Genomic DNA, 16,117 nt, shown 5'->3' on the forward strand with positions numbered 1-16,117 from the left:
AGAAGATACTACTCACGGGTCCAGCTCCAGCAATAGGACCAGTCCCCGGAGATGGCGCGCCATATGCTTAGAGTAGGATGCTGAAGATCCGCTTTGTCCTGGCCATCTCACCCAACCAAAATTTTCTCTCTTTGCAGTCTCCGCATGGAACGATTCCCGATCCGGCTTTAAAGATTCACCATCGCCACAACTGCCCTTCCCTCTTCACATACGAACCTCGCTGCTCAACCACTGTTCGGAGCAATTGCTTGCAGATCTGCCATAAGTCTTGGCCAGACCTTGGGATTTGTCACTGGATTGTCAGTCACGTGGGTATCTCTGAACGCCTCGGATAATCACGGCCGTCTCGGCCGCATCTTGCACCCGGCATCGGCACAATCCTCATGCCTTGAAAAGCCTCGTGGGCCGTTGTCCGATCCGGAAGTTTGGCTACTGCGGCGTCGCAGCAGTTTGCGTCGGCAACGCGTCTGCCAGACTGCGATGATACGTTTCCCCAGAACCTAGTTCTGTATGATGTGTTTTCTTCACGTCCTATAGCAAGAGTGAGGTTCCCCCCTGTTAGCCAACTTTACTAGTACTTGCGGACTCCACGAGGCTGTTCCTTCCGAGCCTCCAGTCTGGACGCAGAACCCCTGGCTGGCATGTAACGCTTGTGGACATTGCCGTGATAATTCGTTGGAGTAGTTCCCAGCTGCTCCTCATCGTTGCCAGTCTCCGCGTCCAAGGTGGAGCAAGGTGGATTTGCCTGCGCGAAGTGTCTGCCACGTTTGTTTGAGGACTCATACCAGTCAACGTCACTTAGCTGAAGCTTGCGGACTCGCTGCCCGCCACGGTCTTTGCCACGATCTGTTCGGTTGTGGTGATAAGAGGTTGGCTTCTCGTGGCCTGCTTTGGATTTGTGAATATTTGGGTTTGCTTGCAGCGGTGCTTGGTGGTCATTACCATCTTGGTCCTCGTTCTCGCGAAGGTCGTAGTTCAAGACGAGGTTCTTGATGCGTTGTTGTTCCTCCCTCTCAGCCTGCTGCTGGGTCTTCATGGCCACGGCAAAGGTTGAATCCGAGGGAAGCTCCACAGTTCTGGTCTGTCGCAAATGTCAGCAAAGGCAGCTGGCCATATTTCACAAAACCGCACGTACCTGTTGACGGTTGCCCTTCTTTGTCAAAAGGGAGAAGGCCATCGTATTGCCAGTGGTGGCAGCACCAGTTTCTCCAGAGTCGAGCCCCGTTGCCGTTTCCTTGTTCTTGCCTCGCACAGGGAGGGGTACGTCGAACAGTGTCTTGCGTTCAAACTTGCGTGATTCTAGACTCTCGGACATCATCTTAGCATACTCACGTTCGAATTCGGCCTCGTCTTCTGGGTCAATTTGCTTCTGTTGGCGAGTGACAACAATGGCTTCATCTTCACTGTCAGACTCTCCGCGAGACATGTCGATATCTTGGTCCTGTGCATCATGACGCATTAGCAACCGCTCTGACTAGAGTGAGCCATGCGATTCCCCTACCTCAACGCCCTCGTCTTCAGAATCAGATTCTTCTTCATCCGCCTCTGGTTCAGGTAGGTCTGCATCTCCATCCTCGTCGTCTGAAGAGGATCCAATTGATGCATCGTCTGCTTCGAGTGTTTTGTCGGCTCCTGCAACCTTCTGATCCTGGGCTATGGCAAGTTGAAATGCCTTTGAGGCTTCTTCCAAATTGGATGCCAGCTTCCACTGCGGCCGCGTCAGAGCAAAAGTATCCTGGACAATGAACTCGATATCCATCGGCAACGATTGCTTGGTGTAGATGTAGTACTACGATTCATTAGTGAGCGCCAACGTCAAAAGTCAGCATCCAACGAACCTGAAAGAAAGACAGGAAATAATCCAGCTTCTTGCCCGCTGCACCTTTGGCGAAGTACATGCCACATGTCTCCAGAATGGTAGCGATCAAGCGAATTCGGAAGAAATCGTCGGGTAGATCGAAGTGGTTCACTCGGCCGGGGATTGGAGGGCCACCATGCCCGAATGTCATGATCTTGTACATGGTGTCAAAAACGACTGGGTGCTCAACCATTCTGTAGTTGTAGAGTTCGCCAATGTACTTGACTTCGGAAATGCGTCGTTGGTAGAACTTGAAATCGTTCTGCTCCAGACCAAAGCATATCGACTCCATGACGTTGTCGATGACCTTTACCACAAAAGCTGGGTGGTATCGGTAGATTGCGCTGAGCAGAATAGCGAGGAGGTGGATGTTGCCATATTTGACTTTGCCTGGCTTGGAGAATACCTTCTCTAGAATGCCAACGACCTTTTGCAACTGATTAGTCTCTTGGCGAGGGCACGTTCTTTGAATGCATGTGCTTACCTCTTCCTCCTCCCAATGAAGTCTGCGAATCTGCTTCAAGATCTTGCTGTAATTACGCTTAGTCATATCCATATAGATCAACTTGCGGATGAACAGCTCCATGGGAGTCCGCTCTTTTTGCTGAATAGCTGGCCGATCGGGGGGGTCGACGTAGTAGACGGCATTCTCAATGAGCATGCGCTCAGCCTGGCCAATATGCTGGACAGACTTCTTGCGCTGCAACGTTTCGAGGAAGGTGGCCATGCGCGGCGACGTCTCGGGGTTCCGCAGAAGGTAGCGGCCACAGTTTTCCAACAGATTGCAGATGATCTCGATGTTCATCCTTGAGAAGTCGTCAAGGCTAACCTTGAGGCAGTGAAACACAACGTGCTCCGGGACGATGCCAAACTTGGTCAGCTCAGCAAGATAACGAATGTTGCTCAGCCGAACTTGGCCGAGGAAGTCCTTGTCCTTTCGCCTCTGCAGACTGCGGAACTCAGCGTCAAGATAGTCAACTAGACCCTTAGGGATATCCGGCATGTATCTGCCCAATGTCGCGGCCAGTCTTGCCCAAGACGGTAGAAGGTCGCCTCGGCCTTTAGGGACTTCAGTCAAAGCTTTGATCAGCCTGTTTCGCGAAGCTTTCGAGTTCAGGTAGCAGAAATCTATGGCTGCCTGGTCGATAACATCCTTGTTGGTGAGATCTGGCAACCGGGCCAGTACGGCATCGACTTGAGCGCCAATCGTCTTGTTGGCAATGGAAGTAGACTGGTCTTCAGCTACGTCTGAGACCTTGGGCGCGTCCATTGCGTCCGCCGGATCGATCTTTTTGCCCACTTGCTCTTCGTTGTCGGGCTTCTTTTTCTTGCCGTCGTCAAGAAGGATCCCCGGGACTTTTCCCTTCAAGTCGACGAGGTTTTCGTAGAAGCGCCGCTCGTCTTCATCTTCCCAAATGCCGGCGCCATCCCCAAGACCTCGCAGGTATTCGCCGGCCTTGACCAAGCCGATCGAACCGTTGGTAGATGCCAATGAGTCGTCGTTCTCTTTGAGATCGGGCATATCAGCGCCAATAGCGTCTGCGATGGCCTGAGCGTTCGACACCAGCCTCTCCTGGGCCTTGAGCTGCTTTTCAAAGTTTGCTTGGCGATCCTCGAAGACTTCACCCGACTTCACGTAGGCCTCTGCATTGCGTCGGGCTTGGGAGTGAATCGATTTCTGGTCTCGGATAACATGGCTCTTGACATCCTCGAAATATTTCTTGAGAATGGTCTTGAACTTTTCCTGGAGCTCAGGAGGCGTAAAAGGCTGGTCGTCGGTATCAAGTAAGTGGTCTTCAACGCCGCTCTCTCCCTGCATAGTGCCGTTGGCGGCCTTTGTTGCCCCATCCTCTTCAACGGTCTTGCGGCCTTCGGCTGCCGCAGATTTCACACCCAAGATGTCCCAGCTGAAAGCTTTGACGAAGATGACGAGGAGTGGCAAGTTGACATGCTCCCTGTCGTGGCCCAGCAGATCCTTGAGCACTTCGAGAGGAAACGGCTCAGCCGCACCGGTCTTATTCGCATGTGCCCTGGGCTTCAGCTCAGCAACCTTGCCTGTGGCGCCCTTGGTAGCGTCGTCGGGTCGTGTAACATCATCGAGGGTTCTTAGAACGTCAACCAGCCAGAGTTCAGTAACGACGCGCAAGAGCACCCGCTGGCGCGTCAAGCGCTCTTTCTCTTCCTTCTCGCGCACCTCGGGAGCCAATGACTTGAGCAAGCTCTTGTCAGGCGTTGCCATTCCCTTGCCGAGCAGCCATCCCAAATATTCGGTGAACTCGCTAGAGCCGAAGCGCTGGTGCAGAGCGCTGACGATCTCGACGCCGGCCTCGATCTCGCCGGGGGACTTGAGCCTGCATAGGCCCTCGTAACAGGCGGAGATAATTTCGGAGAGGTATTTGTGCAGGCTGAGGGTGCGGATCTCTTGGAGGAAGGTATTCAGCGTCGCAGAAGAGATGGCAGTTCGAAGGCGCTTGATGAAGGCGGTGTTTTTCTTCAGGGACGAATCGAGGGACTTGCTGACTGCAAACAGATCTGTAGAAAGAAGTCAGAGGAGGGGCGTCAGGCATGGTGGGGTCTGGACATGATGTACGAACCTTGGTCGCCATCCCAAACACGGCTGTTTAGGGAGCGCAATTCGCCTGGATGATGATGTCAGTGGACTGCAGAGTGGTGAGAGATGGAGAGGCAGGCTGGCGGCACTGACGCTTCCTAGCACGATCCATGGCGGATCGTGTGAATCTTTCGTTGTATGTGGAGTGGGTGAATGGGGACGGGTGCTACATAAGGCAGGGCCGCACTGATGATGTCGAGAGTTGGTGCTATGGGATCGAGTGTTGTAAACGAATGTGACTCTGCGCGTCAACATGGGCCGGCATCGGTAAGGTTGTTTGCAACAGCAGGCCTTGCCTGAGAGCGCAGGAAGTCGAGTCGAGTATCGAGTCGAAGATTTGGGGCCGTGAAGTTGGCGATGCCGAGAGAATTCTGGACCTGACGGGAAGTGAAGGTGGTGAGCCGTTACCTGTCGCCGGTCTGCAGAAACTCGGCGGCGGAGGCGGTTCTGTCCAGCGGGCCCTTGGTAGCGACTTTGAAATCTCAGTGTTGGTCCACAGGGGTGCATCGACAGTCAGGCGCGCTGGGAAGGTACGATCGAGCGCCGAAAGATCCAGACGTTAGGTGCCTGGTCGGCGATAAATAAGCTAGATGTACCCGACTCTCAGCGTGGTCCCTGCTATAGCTTCCCGATTTACGCACTTAATATTTCACGGTTGTTTTAGCGGCCCGGGCGGTGAGCGTCATGGGGTCCAGGGCCTTGGTACGTACCCTCTGTATATATATTTGGACTCCGCATGGAAGGAAAGGTCGGCTACCGGAGAATTCGGAGGGAATTACATTGAAGCGAAAATGTGGAAATCTGGACCCGACATCTACACCGAGGACGACGGCCGCTGACCGAACACACATGGGGAGTCTCCGCCTTTGGTGTTGTCGGTGTCTTCGGGTGTTCAAATCTCGGCGAAGTGTGAGCTGAGGTGAGTTAAGAGCCATTACCAAGGACATAGCAGTTCCGGCATTGCGGCTTGGCCTCAACGAATGCCACCTTCCTCGCCCCCATGCCACATATATATCGCCTTTCGCCTCCCCTCGTATTGTCGAGACAAGATTGTAACAGCTCATGGTCCAAGTTCGCAAGCGGTGCCAACTATTGGCAAAGGCCCGCCGACTACCAGCAAGAATCCTCGTTACAGCTCAGCGGAAGCATGTCAAGATAGAGAAGTAGACAAAAGGAACGCATGAAAGGGATTTCAAAGTCGGGATTGTAATCAGCAGCTACCATAAGGTTCATGCGAATTTGTCCACTGGCAGGCAGGTCTTCAGAAACAAGCCTGCTAACCACAGCACCATACAGCTTGAATGATTAAATGCCAGATGATACTAAAGTATACGTTTGACAAATAAACAAATGGCCATGATGGCTCTCTCGCCCAAAGGTGGCACGCCTTTGCCGTAGTTATCTGAGATGGGAGGCGCGCAATATTCCGATCTAACGCTAGGTGGGCGTTAATGTTTTGCGAGAGATGAGGTCTGGGGAGGAATGGTCTTCTAGTAGCAGGTATAGATATCTATTGAGGCCACTCCCTGAGCCTTCGTTTATTTTCCCGTTTTTTCCTCCTCTACTATTTTCCCCATTGGTCAAGTTTTCAATTGCAATTGCATCCCGATTCTGCTCACCATTGCACAGAAAGCGAATAGCACAGATCCTCCGACATCAACCCCCATTCCTTGGCTGGCGGAATGGGCGTTTTTGTCGAAGGCGGACATGATGGTGTGGGCTTCTACGTGCTCAGAGTTGTACTACCTATGTAGTGGACGAAAGCTAAACGCCGATGTGGATGTGGTTCTGCACCAGTACCCAGGAGCGTGGACCCGACTCGATTCGCCCAATCTATACCTAGTCTCCAGAGGCTATTTGAAAAAAAAAAAAAAAAAAAAAAAAAAAAAAAACCAGTTGACGCATCTCCGCTGGGGATTACCTCGTCCCTTGCTTTGTGCCCTTATCGCCCCAATGGGATCAGTCGAATGTCCAACGTCAATTCATTGCCCAAAGGAAAACGACGCCCGCTGATAAGAAGCCCGAGTTTGTTCTCTTCCGCGGACACTCGCATCCGAGCCCCCCCCTGAGCCAGAATGCCGCATCTCCTCCCGGACCCGTCCACTTACCTCATACATAACCTTTTGGTGTATCTTGGACGCCGGGATGTCGCCTTTCCACTTACACGGTACTTGCACCATGGCTGGCAAGGGTGCATAGGGCTAGGTACCTTGGGCCGGAGAGGGTGCGAGTGCTGAGGAAAGATCGATTCCTTGATCGTCCAACCGTCAGCGCGCCCCCGGGTCTAGTCGAGTCGATCAAGCTCTCACAACGTTATCGCTGCACTGGATTTGGCCTGTCTTAGCGTCACCACGTCTGACGATGTTTAGTTTGGTTGTACCGTCCCGAACCCATCCCATGCCCTTAGGCCTGTTTGCCTTGTCGTGCAGCATTTCACCCTCCCTCGCCTCCCGTCATGCATCCGGCCCGCCCACACCACAATCACCCAGCTCCGGCCCCAGGAAATACAAATCTCACATCCACCAACCCACCCACAGTGGTACTTATTCATTGTTGATCCGGCTTTCTTGAAAGGGCGAGTTCTTCTCTCGCTTCTTGGTTACCTACTCCGCTATCTTATATCCTAAGCCATGACTCGTTTTGTGACCCAGAGGCTTTATTCTTCATGAACCCTGGCGAATACTCCATTCTTAGCTTGGCTGCCTCGTGGTTGTCACCAAGACACCTCGGAACCTGTTGATTCCAATCCCCAAACCTCCCTCTTTCTTCCCAATCCGAATATACCACGCCACATACAGCAGTCCTCCATAAACAATGGATGTCCTCGCCGCTCCCGCTCCCGCCCCCCAAAGGGAGCCATTTGTTAAAACAGAGCTTAGCTTCCCTCCAAGCCCGGCAACCACAGTGAGAGAGGGTCAATCTTATAGTGTCGACGGCGGCTCAGAGTACTCCGTCTCAGGAGGATTGCTAGATGAGCCCAGTGTCGACGGCCGTCGCGCATATCCTCTACCGCCCAAATCCAGAGCCAACAAGGTCCTGCAAGAAGACCTCAAAACACCAGATAGCCATGTAACCCGAGACCCTCGACTAATACGCCTGACTGGAGTCCATCCTTTCAATGTCGAGGCCCCACTGAGCGACTTATACGATGAGGGCTTCATCACCACCAAGGATTTGCATTATGTTCGTAACCACGGGCCCGTACCAAAAGTCGAAGACGAGGACATGTTTGACTGGGAGTTTACCGTCGAAGGCCTGGTCGAGAACCCCATCAAAATGACGCTGAGAGATCTCATCTCCGATTACGAGCAAATCACCTACCCGGTCACCCTTGTATGCGCTGGCAATCGCCGGAAAGAACAGAACATGGTTCGCAAATCCAAGGGCTTCTCCTGGGGAGCCGCAGGCTTGTCAACGGCCCTCTGGACCGGTGTCTCGATCGGCGACCTCCTTGCCCGGGCGATGCCTAAGAGAGGGGCAAAATACGTCTGCTTCGAAGGCGCCGATAAACTGCCAAACGGGTATTACGGAACGAGTATCAAGCTCAACTGGTGCATGGACCCCAACCGCGGAGTGACCGTCTGCTACCGCATGAATGGTGAGCTGCTTCACCCTGACCACGGAAAGCCCGTCCGTATCATCATTCCTGGACAGATTGGTGGAAGGAGTGTCAAGTGGCTCAAGAAGATTATCGTCACCAAGGAACCCAGCGATAACTGGTACCACATTTACGACAACCGAGTTCTTCCCACCATGATCTCTCCAGACGCCAGCGCAGATCTGCCAGACACCTGGAAGGATGAACGATATGCCATTTACGATCTGAACACGAACAGCGCGACCTGTTATCCCGCGCATGATGAGGTCGTCTCGTTGGTCGATGGAGCCCAATCTTACAAGGTCCGTGGGTACGCATACGGCGGCGGTGGTAGGAGGATAACGCGGGTCGAAATCACTCTAGACCGCGGCAAGACATGGCTACTTGCGAATGTCAACTATCCTGAAGACACATACCGACTTGCTCCCGAAGGCGAGACCCTCTACGGCGGCAGAGTGGACATGGAATGGCGGGAGACCTCCTTTTGCTGGTGCTTCTGGGATCTCGACATAACCACTGCGAAGCTAGCGGGCGCAGCAGACGTTATGGTCCGCGCCATGGACGAAAGCATGATGGTGCAACCGAGAGACATGTACTGGAGCGTCCTGGGCATGATGAACAACCCGTGGTTCAGAGTGGTCATCCACAAGGAGGGGCACAGCTTGCGCTTTGAGCACCCCACACAACCGGCTCTGATGGCCGGCGGGTGGATGGAGCGCGTCAAGAAGGCGGGCGGCAACCTTTCCAACGGCTTCTGGGGCGAGAAGATTGAAGGCGAGTCAGACAACGCTGCCGAGCCGGAAGTGGTCAAGGAGATCTGCATGACGAGGGACACCGTCAAACGGACCATTGCCATCGATGAGCTCCGTCTTCATGACGGTGAGAAGGAGCCTTGGTTCGTCGTCAACGGCGAGGTGTACGACGGCACTCCGTTCCTCGAAGGGCATCCAGGTGGCGCGGCCTCCATCATTGGTGCCGCCGGCCAGGACGTATCAGAAGAGTTCTTGACCATCCGTAAGCTACACGTTACCGTCACCTGGCACCTGCACCCACTAACGCTCCACCGTAGACAGCGAAAACGCCAAGGCAATGATGCCCGACTACCACATCGGTACCCTGGATGAGGCCGGCTGCAAGGTCCTCGCCGCGGGCGATGTTGTGATGGAAGACGACAAGACCTCGCGGGAGATCTTCCTGCAGTCCAAAGCCTGGACCAAGGGCATCCTCTCCGAGAAGAAGAAGGTCTCCTCCGACACCAAGATCTTCACCTTCAACCTCGAGCACGCAGACCAGATCGTCGGCTTACCAGTCGGCCAGCACTTAATGATGAGGCTACGGGACCCCGTTACCCGTGAGGCCATCATCCGTGCTTACACGCCCATATCGGAGGGCACCGACAAGGGGAAGCTGCACGTGCTCATTAAGATCTACTATGACGGCCCAGACTGCAAGGGTGGCATGATGACGCAGGCGCTCGACGCCATTCCATTGGGCCACTTTGTCGACTTCAAGGGCCCCATTGGCAAGTTCGAGTACCTCGGCAAGGGCCTCTGCTCTATCTCGGGCAAGCAACGCAGCGTGAGGCGCTTCATCATGATCTGCGCGGGCTCCGGCATCACGCCCATCTTCCAGGTCCTCAGGGCCGTCATGAAGGATGCCGAGGACCCAACGCAATGCCTCGTCCTCGACGGCAACCGCATCGAGGAGGACATTCTATGCCGCGAGGAGCTGGACGTCATGGCCGCCGCCAACCCGGACAGATGCCGCCTGCTCTACTCGCTCACCAAGCCCGATGCGTCGTGGAAGGGTTTGACAGGCCGGATGGACGGTGCTTTTTTCGAGAGGGAAGTGGGCGTGTGCTGCAGCAATGCTGGTGGCGACGACGAGCTCGTCCTCATCTGCGGACCGGAGCCGCTGGAAAAGAGCGTGCGCGCCATCCTTTCCGGCTTGGGCTGGAAGGAGGACGACTTACTGTTCTTCTGAGCTAACCGACGTCTTGTCCCACGGAGGTCGCACGCCTGAACTTGTTCAGCCGTCGTTCGGACGCCGTCCCGCGAACGGGCTTGCAGATCTCAGGTCTCGGCAGGGGGTAGAGGGGCTGCAACAGCAGGGACAACAAACGGCAAGGGACGACGAAAAAAAAAACCCCCCCGCTGCCGCTGCTTCAGGCCGTCATTGCGCGCGATTTGGTGAGGCGGGGCGGGGTTCCATTGGCAGAGCCGGTAGTTGGAGGAGAAGAGTTGGTAGAATCGAGCATCTCCGGAAATAAGCTTGATAAGCGGCTCAAACCTTGATGTCACGTACATAGCAGATGGTGGGATGGATGGGGGTTCGTTTGGGTGCTTATCAGCGGGTCATTGTTTGCTGCGACGGCGTTTTTTGGCATCTCCGCGGAACAGATGGGGTCTTCGCGGCTTCACTTACACGGGCCACAGGGGTGTCGACATTTCGAACGGGCGCAGAAATGTGACCATATCACTAGGCGTTTCCATTATTAGCTATTCGAAACACAAACTTGCTCATGGTAACCTTGGTGTGTGCTCTTCATTATCTTTGGAAAATGTCCGCCTTTTTGAGCCGGAGATATGCTGAACTAGCTACAAGAAGACAACTCGTAATGACCCCCAACTACCCTTGGGGGCTTTCAATCACGCCATACATATATATGGACTAGACCAGCTTTGCAATCTATGCAATCTCTGGTATCCCGAAAAACTACAAACTCCGGAAACCAGGCGTGTGTTCTCTTTCATAACTGTCGTCAATTTCTCGTCACATCCGTACAGCCTAGTGGCCACCTTCGGTGCCCTCGGCACCACCATGCCCTGGCGGATTGGGGTAGTAGAAAGCTGCTACTGCGATGGCGAGGTAGACAATGACGCAAAGGAAACCCTCGAGGTAATTACTTTTCTGGTCTCGAAGGAAGTTTCCGACGGTGAGGATGGCAAGGATGAGCATCGAAATGTCGAAAATTTCGAAGACGAGGTCCATATGCTTGTGCAGGCCCCAGGCGACGATGGTGACCAACGGGGCATTAAGCAAAGCTGTCTGCAGCGTGGCGCCCAAAACGTGAGACAGGGCAAAGTTCATCTGATTGTCCCACGCCTCGTCGACGGCCGTCAAGTGCTCGGCCGCCTTTTCGACTAGGGGCACGAGGATGAGGCCCATAAAGGGGTCGGAGATGTTGTGCCTCTCGACAATGGGGGCGATTTGCTCGACGAGGAAGATGGCCATGAAGGTCACGAGTGTGATGGAGATGACCAGAGCGATAATGCACTCGGTCAACGTCAGCTTGGGCTTGTTTATATCCTTGCGCTTATCATGGTCTCGCCTTTCGTCATGCTCGAAGATGGCATCGTAGATACCATGGTGGGTCCGGGCTTGGAAGTAGACGTAGACCGCGTACGAGATGACGAGCAACACGGAGACGATGCGCGATATGTGTAGTGTCTTGCTTTCGATTTCCTTGGGCGTGAGAGTGTTTTGGAGGGAATAACTGAAAATGGTAGGGATGGCCAAGGCTACCCCTCTGTTCGCCCACTGTCAGTATTGGTCGCGGTTATCCCCTGGGAACTTCCACTTACGCGGTGAGCAGCAAGCCACTGCCAGCCTCGCTGACAGTTTCGCTAAACTCTGCCTCTTCTCGTCGCAGGCCGCCGGCAATGAAACACAATCCCAAGCATAAAAGCATAGTTGCTAATATCGAACCAAGAATAGCGGCTTGAATGACGGTGAATTGGTCACCCGCCAATAGTACCATGAAGAGGATGATCTCAACGATTGATCCGAAGCTAAGGGGCGCCGATGTCAGTGGCAAAGTATGATACGCCAATACATATATATGGACGAAGGGTTTGCTCACGTAGTCTCGACCAGCACGCCGAAGACGTGGCTGACCTTGCGAGAGAGCTCCTGGCCGGCGAAGCCAACCATGTTGGCACAGGGAATCATGGCGATGTAACTGAGTATGAAGATCAAGACATGGTCGTTTGGGCGAGTGTCTGTAGGATTCCGATGTCAGTCCTGCGGGTGCCCAGGCCCGCGACCGTCGCGGCGGGGGACTTACATTGAACGGCAAAAGCGACGGGGACAACGGGCCAGAAAAAGTTGCAGACTAGAGAGGCCCGGCTCGAGGATTTCCAGGTAATCCTCAGAAACTTGAAGGGGTGGAAGCCTCTGCGACCGCTTTCTCCAGAGGGCTTGACCTTGGGGCCACGGCTGCCGGGAGGAGGGGCCAAGTGATATTGTCCATAATGAACGTGTAGCTCCTCGCGGGCCGAATGAGCGGAGGTACGTGCCTTTTCGGGGGGGACGATGGGGTGGTTGGACTCTCGGCGCCGTGGGGCGGTCGACTGTCGATAGGTTTGACGATACGGTGACCGTGGGGCCGACATAACTGCTGTTATAGGCGTCTAGCTAGTTGTATAACCAAAGGCCGTTCAAGTGAGGCAGCCGCCAGGCGGAGGTGCAGCGGGTATATAGTCGTGGAGATTATCACCAGGCGTGTACACACAAGTTTGAGTTGCTAGGGTAGGGAGGGACGGTGAACACGTAGAACAGCCCCAATATCAAGGCTTTTGATAGTGCGGTATGTCTTGACGGTCAAGAGGAGGAAAGGACATGGGAGAACAGCAAGAGATGGGGAATTGAGGGCCCTTTTCTCCAGTATTGATCAACGTGGCCCAGTCTCTTTGAATGAGGCCCCTGGCGGCGGGGGCTGGGGTGTCTGGGCCGGGGATGGGGATGAGCCGGGACGGGAGCGATGATGTTTCAACTTAAGCTTGTCTTGTTGTAATAAGGCAGTCGGTGAGAGGATGACAGTTATTATTGGGTTGCGGACGAGATGGGGCGGTTGACGGGTCCGTCAGTCCGCAAAAAGAAAGTTCCTGACATGTTCGGCCTCACAACAAGTTGGTAAGTGGAATCGAAAGGAACACACCAAAGACAAGGTTGGCTCTCATGCCCGAGGAAGGAAGGCATCATCGGGTGCGGTGGGCGAGCTTGGGTGAATCAAGGCACAGCCAGGCGTGCTGTCATGCCAAGACCGCTGACAGAATCCCTGTGCATTGTTGGACGGCGTTGGGCGTGTATGGGTACACCTGGGGATATCGATGGGCTCGCCTGGACTGCTGTGAAACCCTGGGTACAGGATACTTTTTCTGCCCGAGTGTGTAAAGTGCCGCATAGCGAATGGGCACCAGACACGCCTTTTACGTTTCCTCCATTCATGTCGCGAGGCGAGGAATGCGCCCCCATGAAGAAGCCCTGCAGGTTCAAATGTTGTCGTTGTTGTTTGCTGCTGCTATTGTAAAGAGGCGGTGATGAAGGCAAGGTACTCTGCAAGGTAGTGCAGATAAGCAGCCCACCTACGTCACAAGCTTCCAGACCCCTGCAGGCCCCGGACATTTCCCAATGCTACGCCAGCCGACCGCATCTCTGTTTCCGACCTCCCCTTCTCCTAACTCCTACGCCTTCCTTCCTTGCTTGCTGTGTCCGTCATTGATGTTCATTGATGTACTGCAACATTCTTGCGCCCGTCCATCATATGAAAGCTTGGCGCCCATGATGACAACTCTGACGATTCTGCCCGCGTCGCTTTCCCAGAGACCGTCATCGCCCGCAGAGTAGAGCGAGCAGCCGAGGTTTTGGGCGCAACTGGGGCAAAGGCATGCGGCGGGCGGGTACGATCAATGCGTCAGATCGCAACAGAACCCAAGTCATTGGCGGCAATATTTTGCATGGGACTGCATATTGCATGCATACCATAGTTCTACGGATACTGAGGCACGCAGTAACAAAGTGCCAAACGATCCGAACTCTGAGGGAGGCAGCCAAACACAGACGGGAACAAACAAGAGCCAGGGCCCCAGCCTATAACATTTATCGTTCCGAGAAGCAAGCTCAGAGCCAAGTCAAGCCAAGGGCATCCCGACGACATGCCAAGCGGATGCCACGAGTGCCCAGAGGCTGAGACACCGTCGCCCATGTCTACCCAAGGGTCAAACCATCCCATCCCGGATCCCCGACACACTTGGCAAAGGCTTCTTTTTTTCATCCTCTCCTTTGGCCACTCATCTCTTTGCCTATTTTTTTTTGTTTTCGAGAGAAACACAGTGTTGATTGAAAATCAGCCTAGAACGCCAAAAGGCCAACGCCGGCCTAGGTCTCATCTTAAACATCCTCTCGCTTCTGCCCGTGCCGTACCCACCGCCCTTCGGAACCAGGGCTAACCATTATCCCCGCTGAATACCACAAGGATGAGTACTGTGTAAAGAACCAACGGTGTTTACCACCAACAACGGCGGTGGTGATGCTTAGGAGCACGGGTCCTAACCATACTTCCAGCTCACGATGCCGTGCAGGTCCTTTCCCATGGCAATGGTGGCCGCCTCCGCCTGACACCGGTGGCTGCCAAAACGCCATTCCAGCGTGCGCCATCCTTGCCCCTTCCAATCCACCTTGTACTCCCACTCGGTGACCTCCTCCGTCTGGTAGCAGAACAGCTTCGAGAACCAGGCATCCAACACCTCGCGGTTGACCAGCTCGGCGGGGCCCCGAATGAGGACAACCCGGGACCTGGTAGTTCCCTCCTTCTGGGGTGCCGACTTGACGCGGTTCCACGTACCCCGCGGCCGCCGACCTCCCACACGGAATTTGCCTTCTTTGGTAGCCCGCAGGAGGTTCTCTGCCCCTTCTCGGTAGAAGAAGACCACCTTTGCAGCAGCAAAGGGTTTGCCATTCTCGGGCTCCTCTTTGTTGATGTGCGTGCACCAGATCTTGCCCACGTGACCAACTTCAGCAATGCCTTTCAGGAGCATGCTCGTCGTGCAGCCGGCAGGCAGGCCTGTGATCCACAAGGACGTATTGAGGTAGGGGGGTATGTCGGCACTCTTGTTTCGCTTGATGAAGATATTGCCCTCGTAATTGGGTGAGAAGTTGTTCAGGCGGCGGAGAACGCGCTCAAAGACCTTTTCTTCATTTGTCATGGAGACTTGGGGCATGGCGACAGTTCGCATGGCATAGAATTTTCCGCCGCTGCCCGACGTGCCCACGCCTGCTTCCATGTCCACCTCGCCCAGGTAGGTGTCTTGTGCCTCCCAGGGGGCGGGCAGAACCTGAGCGTGCCAGGGGACAGTGCGACGCCGAATGGCGTTGGGGTCAGCTTCGAAGCTGGCCATCTCTAGGCGAGTATTAGCAAGGGTTTTGCCGGTCAACAAAGACAATGAGCACAAATACCGAGTGAAGGAACGGGTGGTCGAGAGTAATAGTGATAGATGGGGATGGTGATGAGGATGGTGATGAGGATGGTGATGAGGATGGTGATGAGGATGGTGATGAGGATGGTGATGAGGATGGTGATGATGACGGTGATGATGACGGTGATGGAAGAAGGTGGTGGTGAAGGTGAAAGGAGGAGGGCAAGAGAAAAGAGAAAAGAGGTTAACAGAACAGTAAACGGTATAGCTCTTTCAAGCGCACTCAAATGCCATGTGTGTGCGTGTGGCGGGTGGCGGGTGGGGGGGATTTATATTCAAGCATATTCACTCACTACACACGGGTGAATACTCAGACTCCCCAACTGCCTTAGGCATACAGACGCAGACAGGAGCATCTTCTATCTCGTTGGGATTCAGCCTCCAGCCATAGATCCAGGCACCCAAGCCAATCTTCAGCCTAGCTGTCCCATGCTCCAACCTCCCAGTCTCTGATCCGAGACTTTATTCCAGCCTGTGTCGTCTGAGGCCTGCTCCAGCCTCCATCGCTATATCTCAACCACTGACGATGGCCGCCATTTCTTCCTCCTCAAATGTGAAAGGACAACGGTCCTTGTGCCCCTGGGAAAGGAAAAGTCTGAGTTGGAAAACTATAGCAGATGTCGACAGCTGCCTCACTTCCGATCTGTGTGTGTGTTTTGGAAGGGAGATTCGTGGAAAAGAGAGTAACGATGGAATTAGCGCCCATAGCCTTATATAAACTCAGGGGTCGCCCATCAGATCCGTTTCATTCGATGAGAATAGACATGGTTTTGCCATACACTTGAACGCCAGAT

General features: G+C 54.3%; 4 protein-coding genes across 4 annotated transcripts; 1 reads left to right on the forward strand and 3 right to left on the reverse strand.

The window, feature by feature from the left end:
* Positions 1 to 524: 524 nt before the first annotated feature.
* On the reverse strand, positions 525 to 4,581 carry EsH8_VIII_000757 (armadillo-type protein; the record flags this gene model as incomplete). The annotated part of the gene is made up of 9 exons (XM_083269799.1): positions 525 to 531; positions 786 to 888; positions 943 to 1,081; positions 1,136 to 1,441; positions 1,502 to 1,789; positions 1,839 to 2,285; positions 2,343 to 4,390; positions 4,453 to 4,497; positions 4,563 to 4,581. 9 exons carry the CDS (start codon positions 4,579 to 4,581, stop codon positions 525 to 527), a joined length of 3,402 nt encoding a protein of 1,133 aa, XP_083129567.1.
* Positions 4,582 to 7,283: 2,702 nt separating this feature from the next.
* EsH8_VIII_000758 (uncharacterized protein) lies at positions 7,284 to 10,050 on the forward strand (the record flags this gene model as incomplete). Its single annotated transcript, XM_083269800.1, has 2 exons — positions 7,284 to 9,081; positions 9,137 to 10,050. 2 exons carry the CDS (start codon positions 7,284 to 7,286, stop codon positions 10,048 to 10,050), a joined length of 2,712 nt encoding a protein of 903 aa, XP_083129568.1.
* An 804-nt stretch (positions 10,051 to 10,854) lies between these two features.
* EsH8_VIII_000759 (Sodium/calcium exchanger protein-domain-containing protein) lies at positions 10,855 to 12,461 on the reverse strand (the record flags this gene model as incomplete). The annotated part of the gene is made up of 4 exons (XM_083269801.1): positions 10,855 to 11,596; positions 11,652 to 11,858; positions 11,930 to 12,068; positions 12,134 to 12,461. 4 exons carry the CDS (start codon positions 12,459 to 12,461, stop codon positions 10,855 to 10,857), a joined length of 1,416 nt encoding a protein of 471 aa, XP_083129569.1.
* A 1,935-nt stretch (positions 12,462 to 14,396) lies between these two features.
* Positions 14,397 to 15,245, reverse strand: EsH8_VIII_000760 (uncharacterized protein; the record flags this gene model as incomplete). The annotated part of the gene is made up of 1 exon (XM_083269802.1): positions 14,397 to 15,245. The coding sequence occupies one exon, from the start codon at positions 15,243 to 15,245 to the stop codon at positions 14,397 to 14,399; it is 849 nt and encodes a 282-aa protein (XP_083129570.1).
* Between the last annotated feature and the right edge of the window lie 872 nt (positions 15,246 to 16,117).

The sequence above is a fragment of the Colletotrichum jinshuiense genome, chromosome 8 (genome assembly GCF_051148585.1).
Source record: "Colletotrichum jinshuiense chromosome 8, complete sequence".
In the NCBI taxonomy this organism is placed as follows: Eukaryota; Fungi; Ascomycota; class Sordariomycetes; order Glomerellales; family Glomerellaceae; genus Colletotrichum; species Colletotrichum jinshuiense.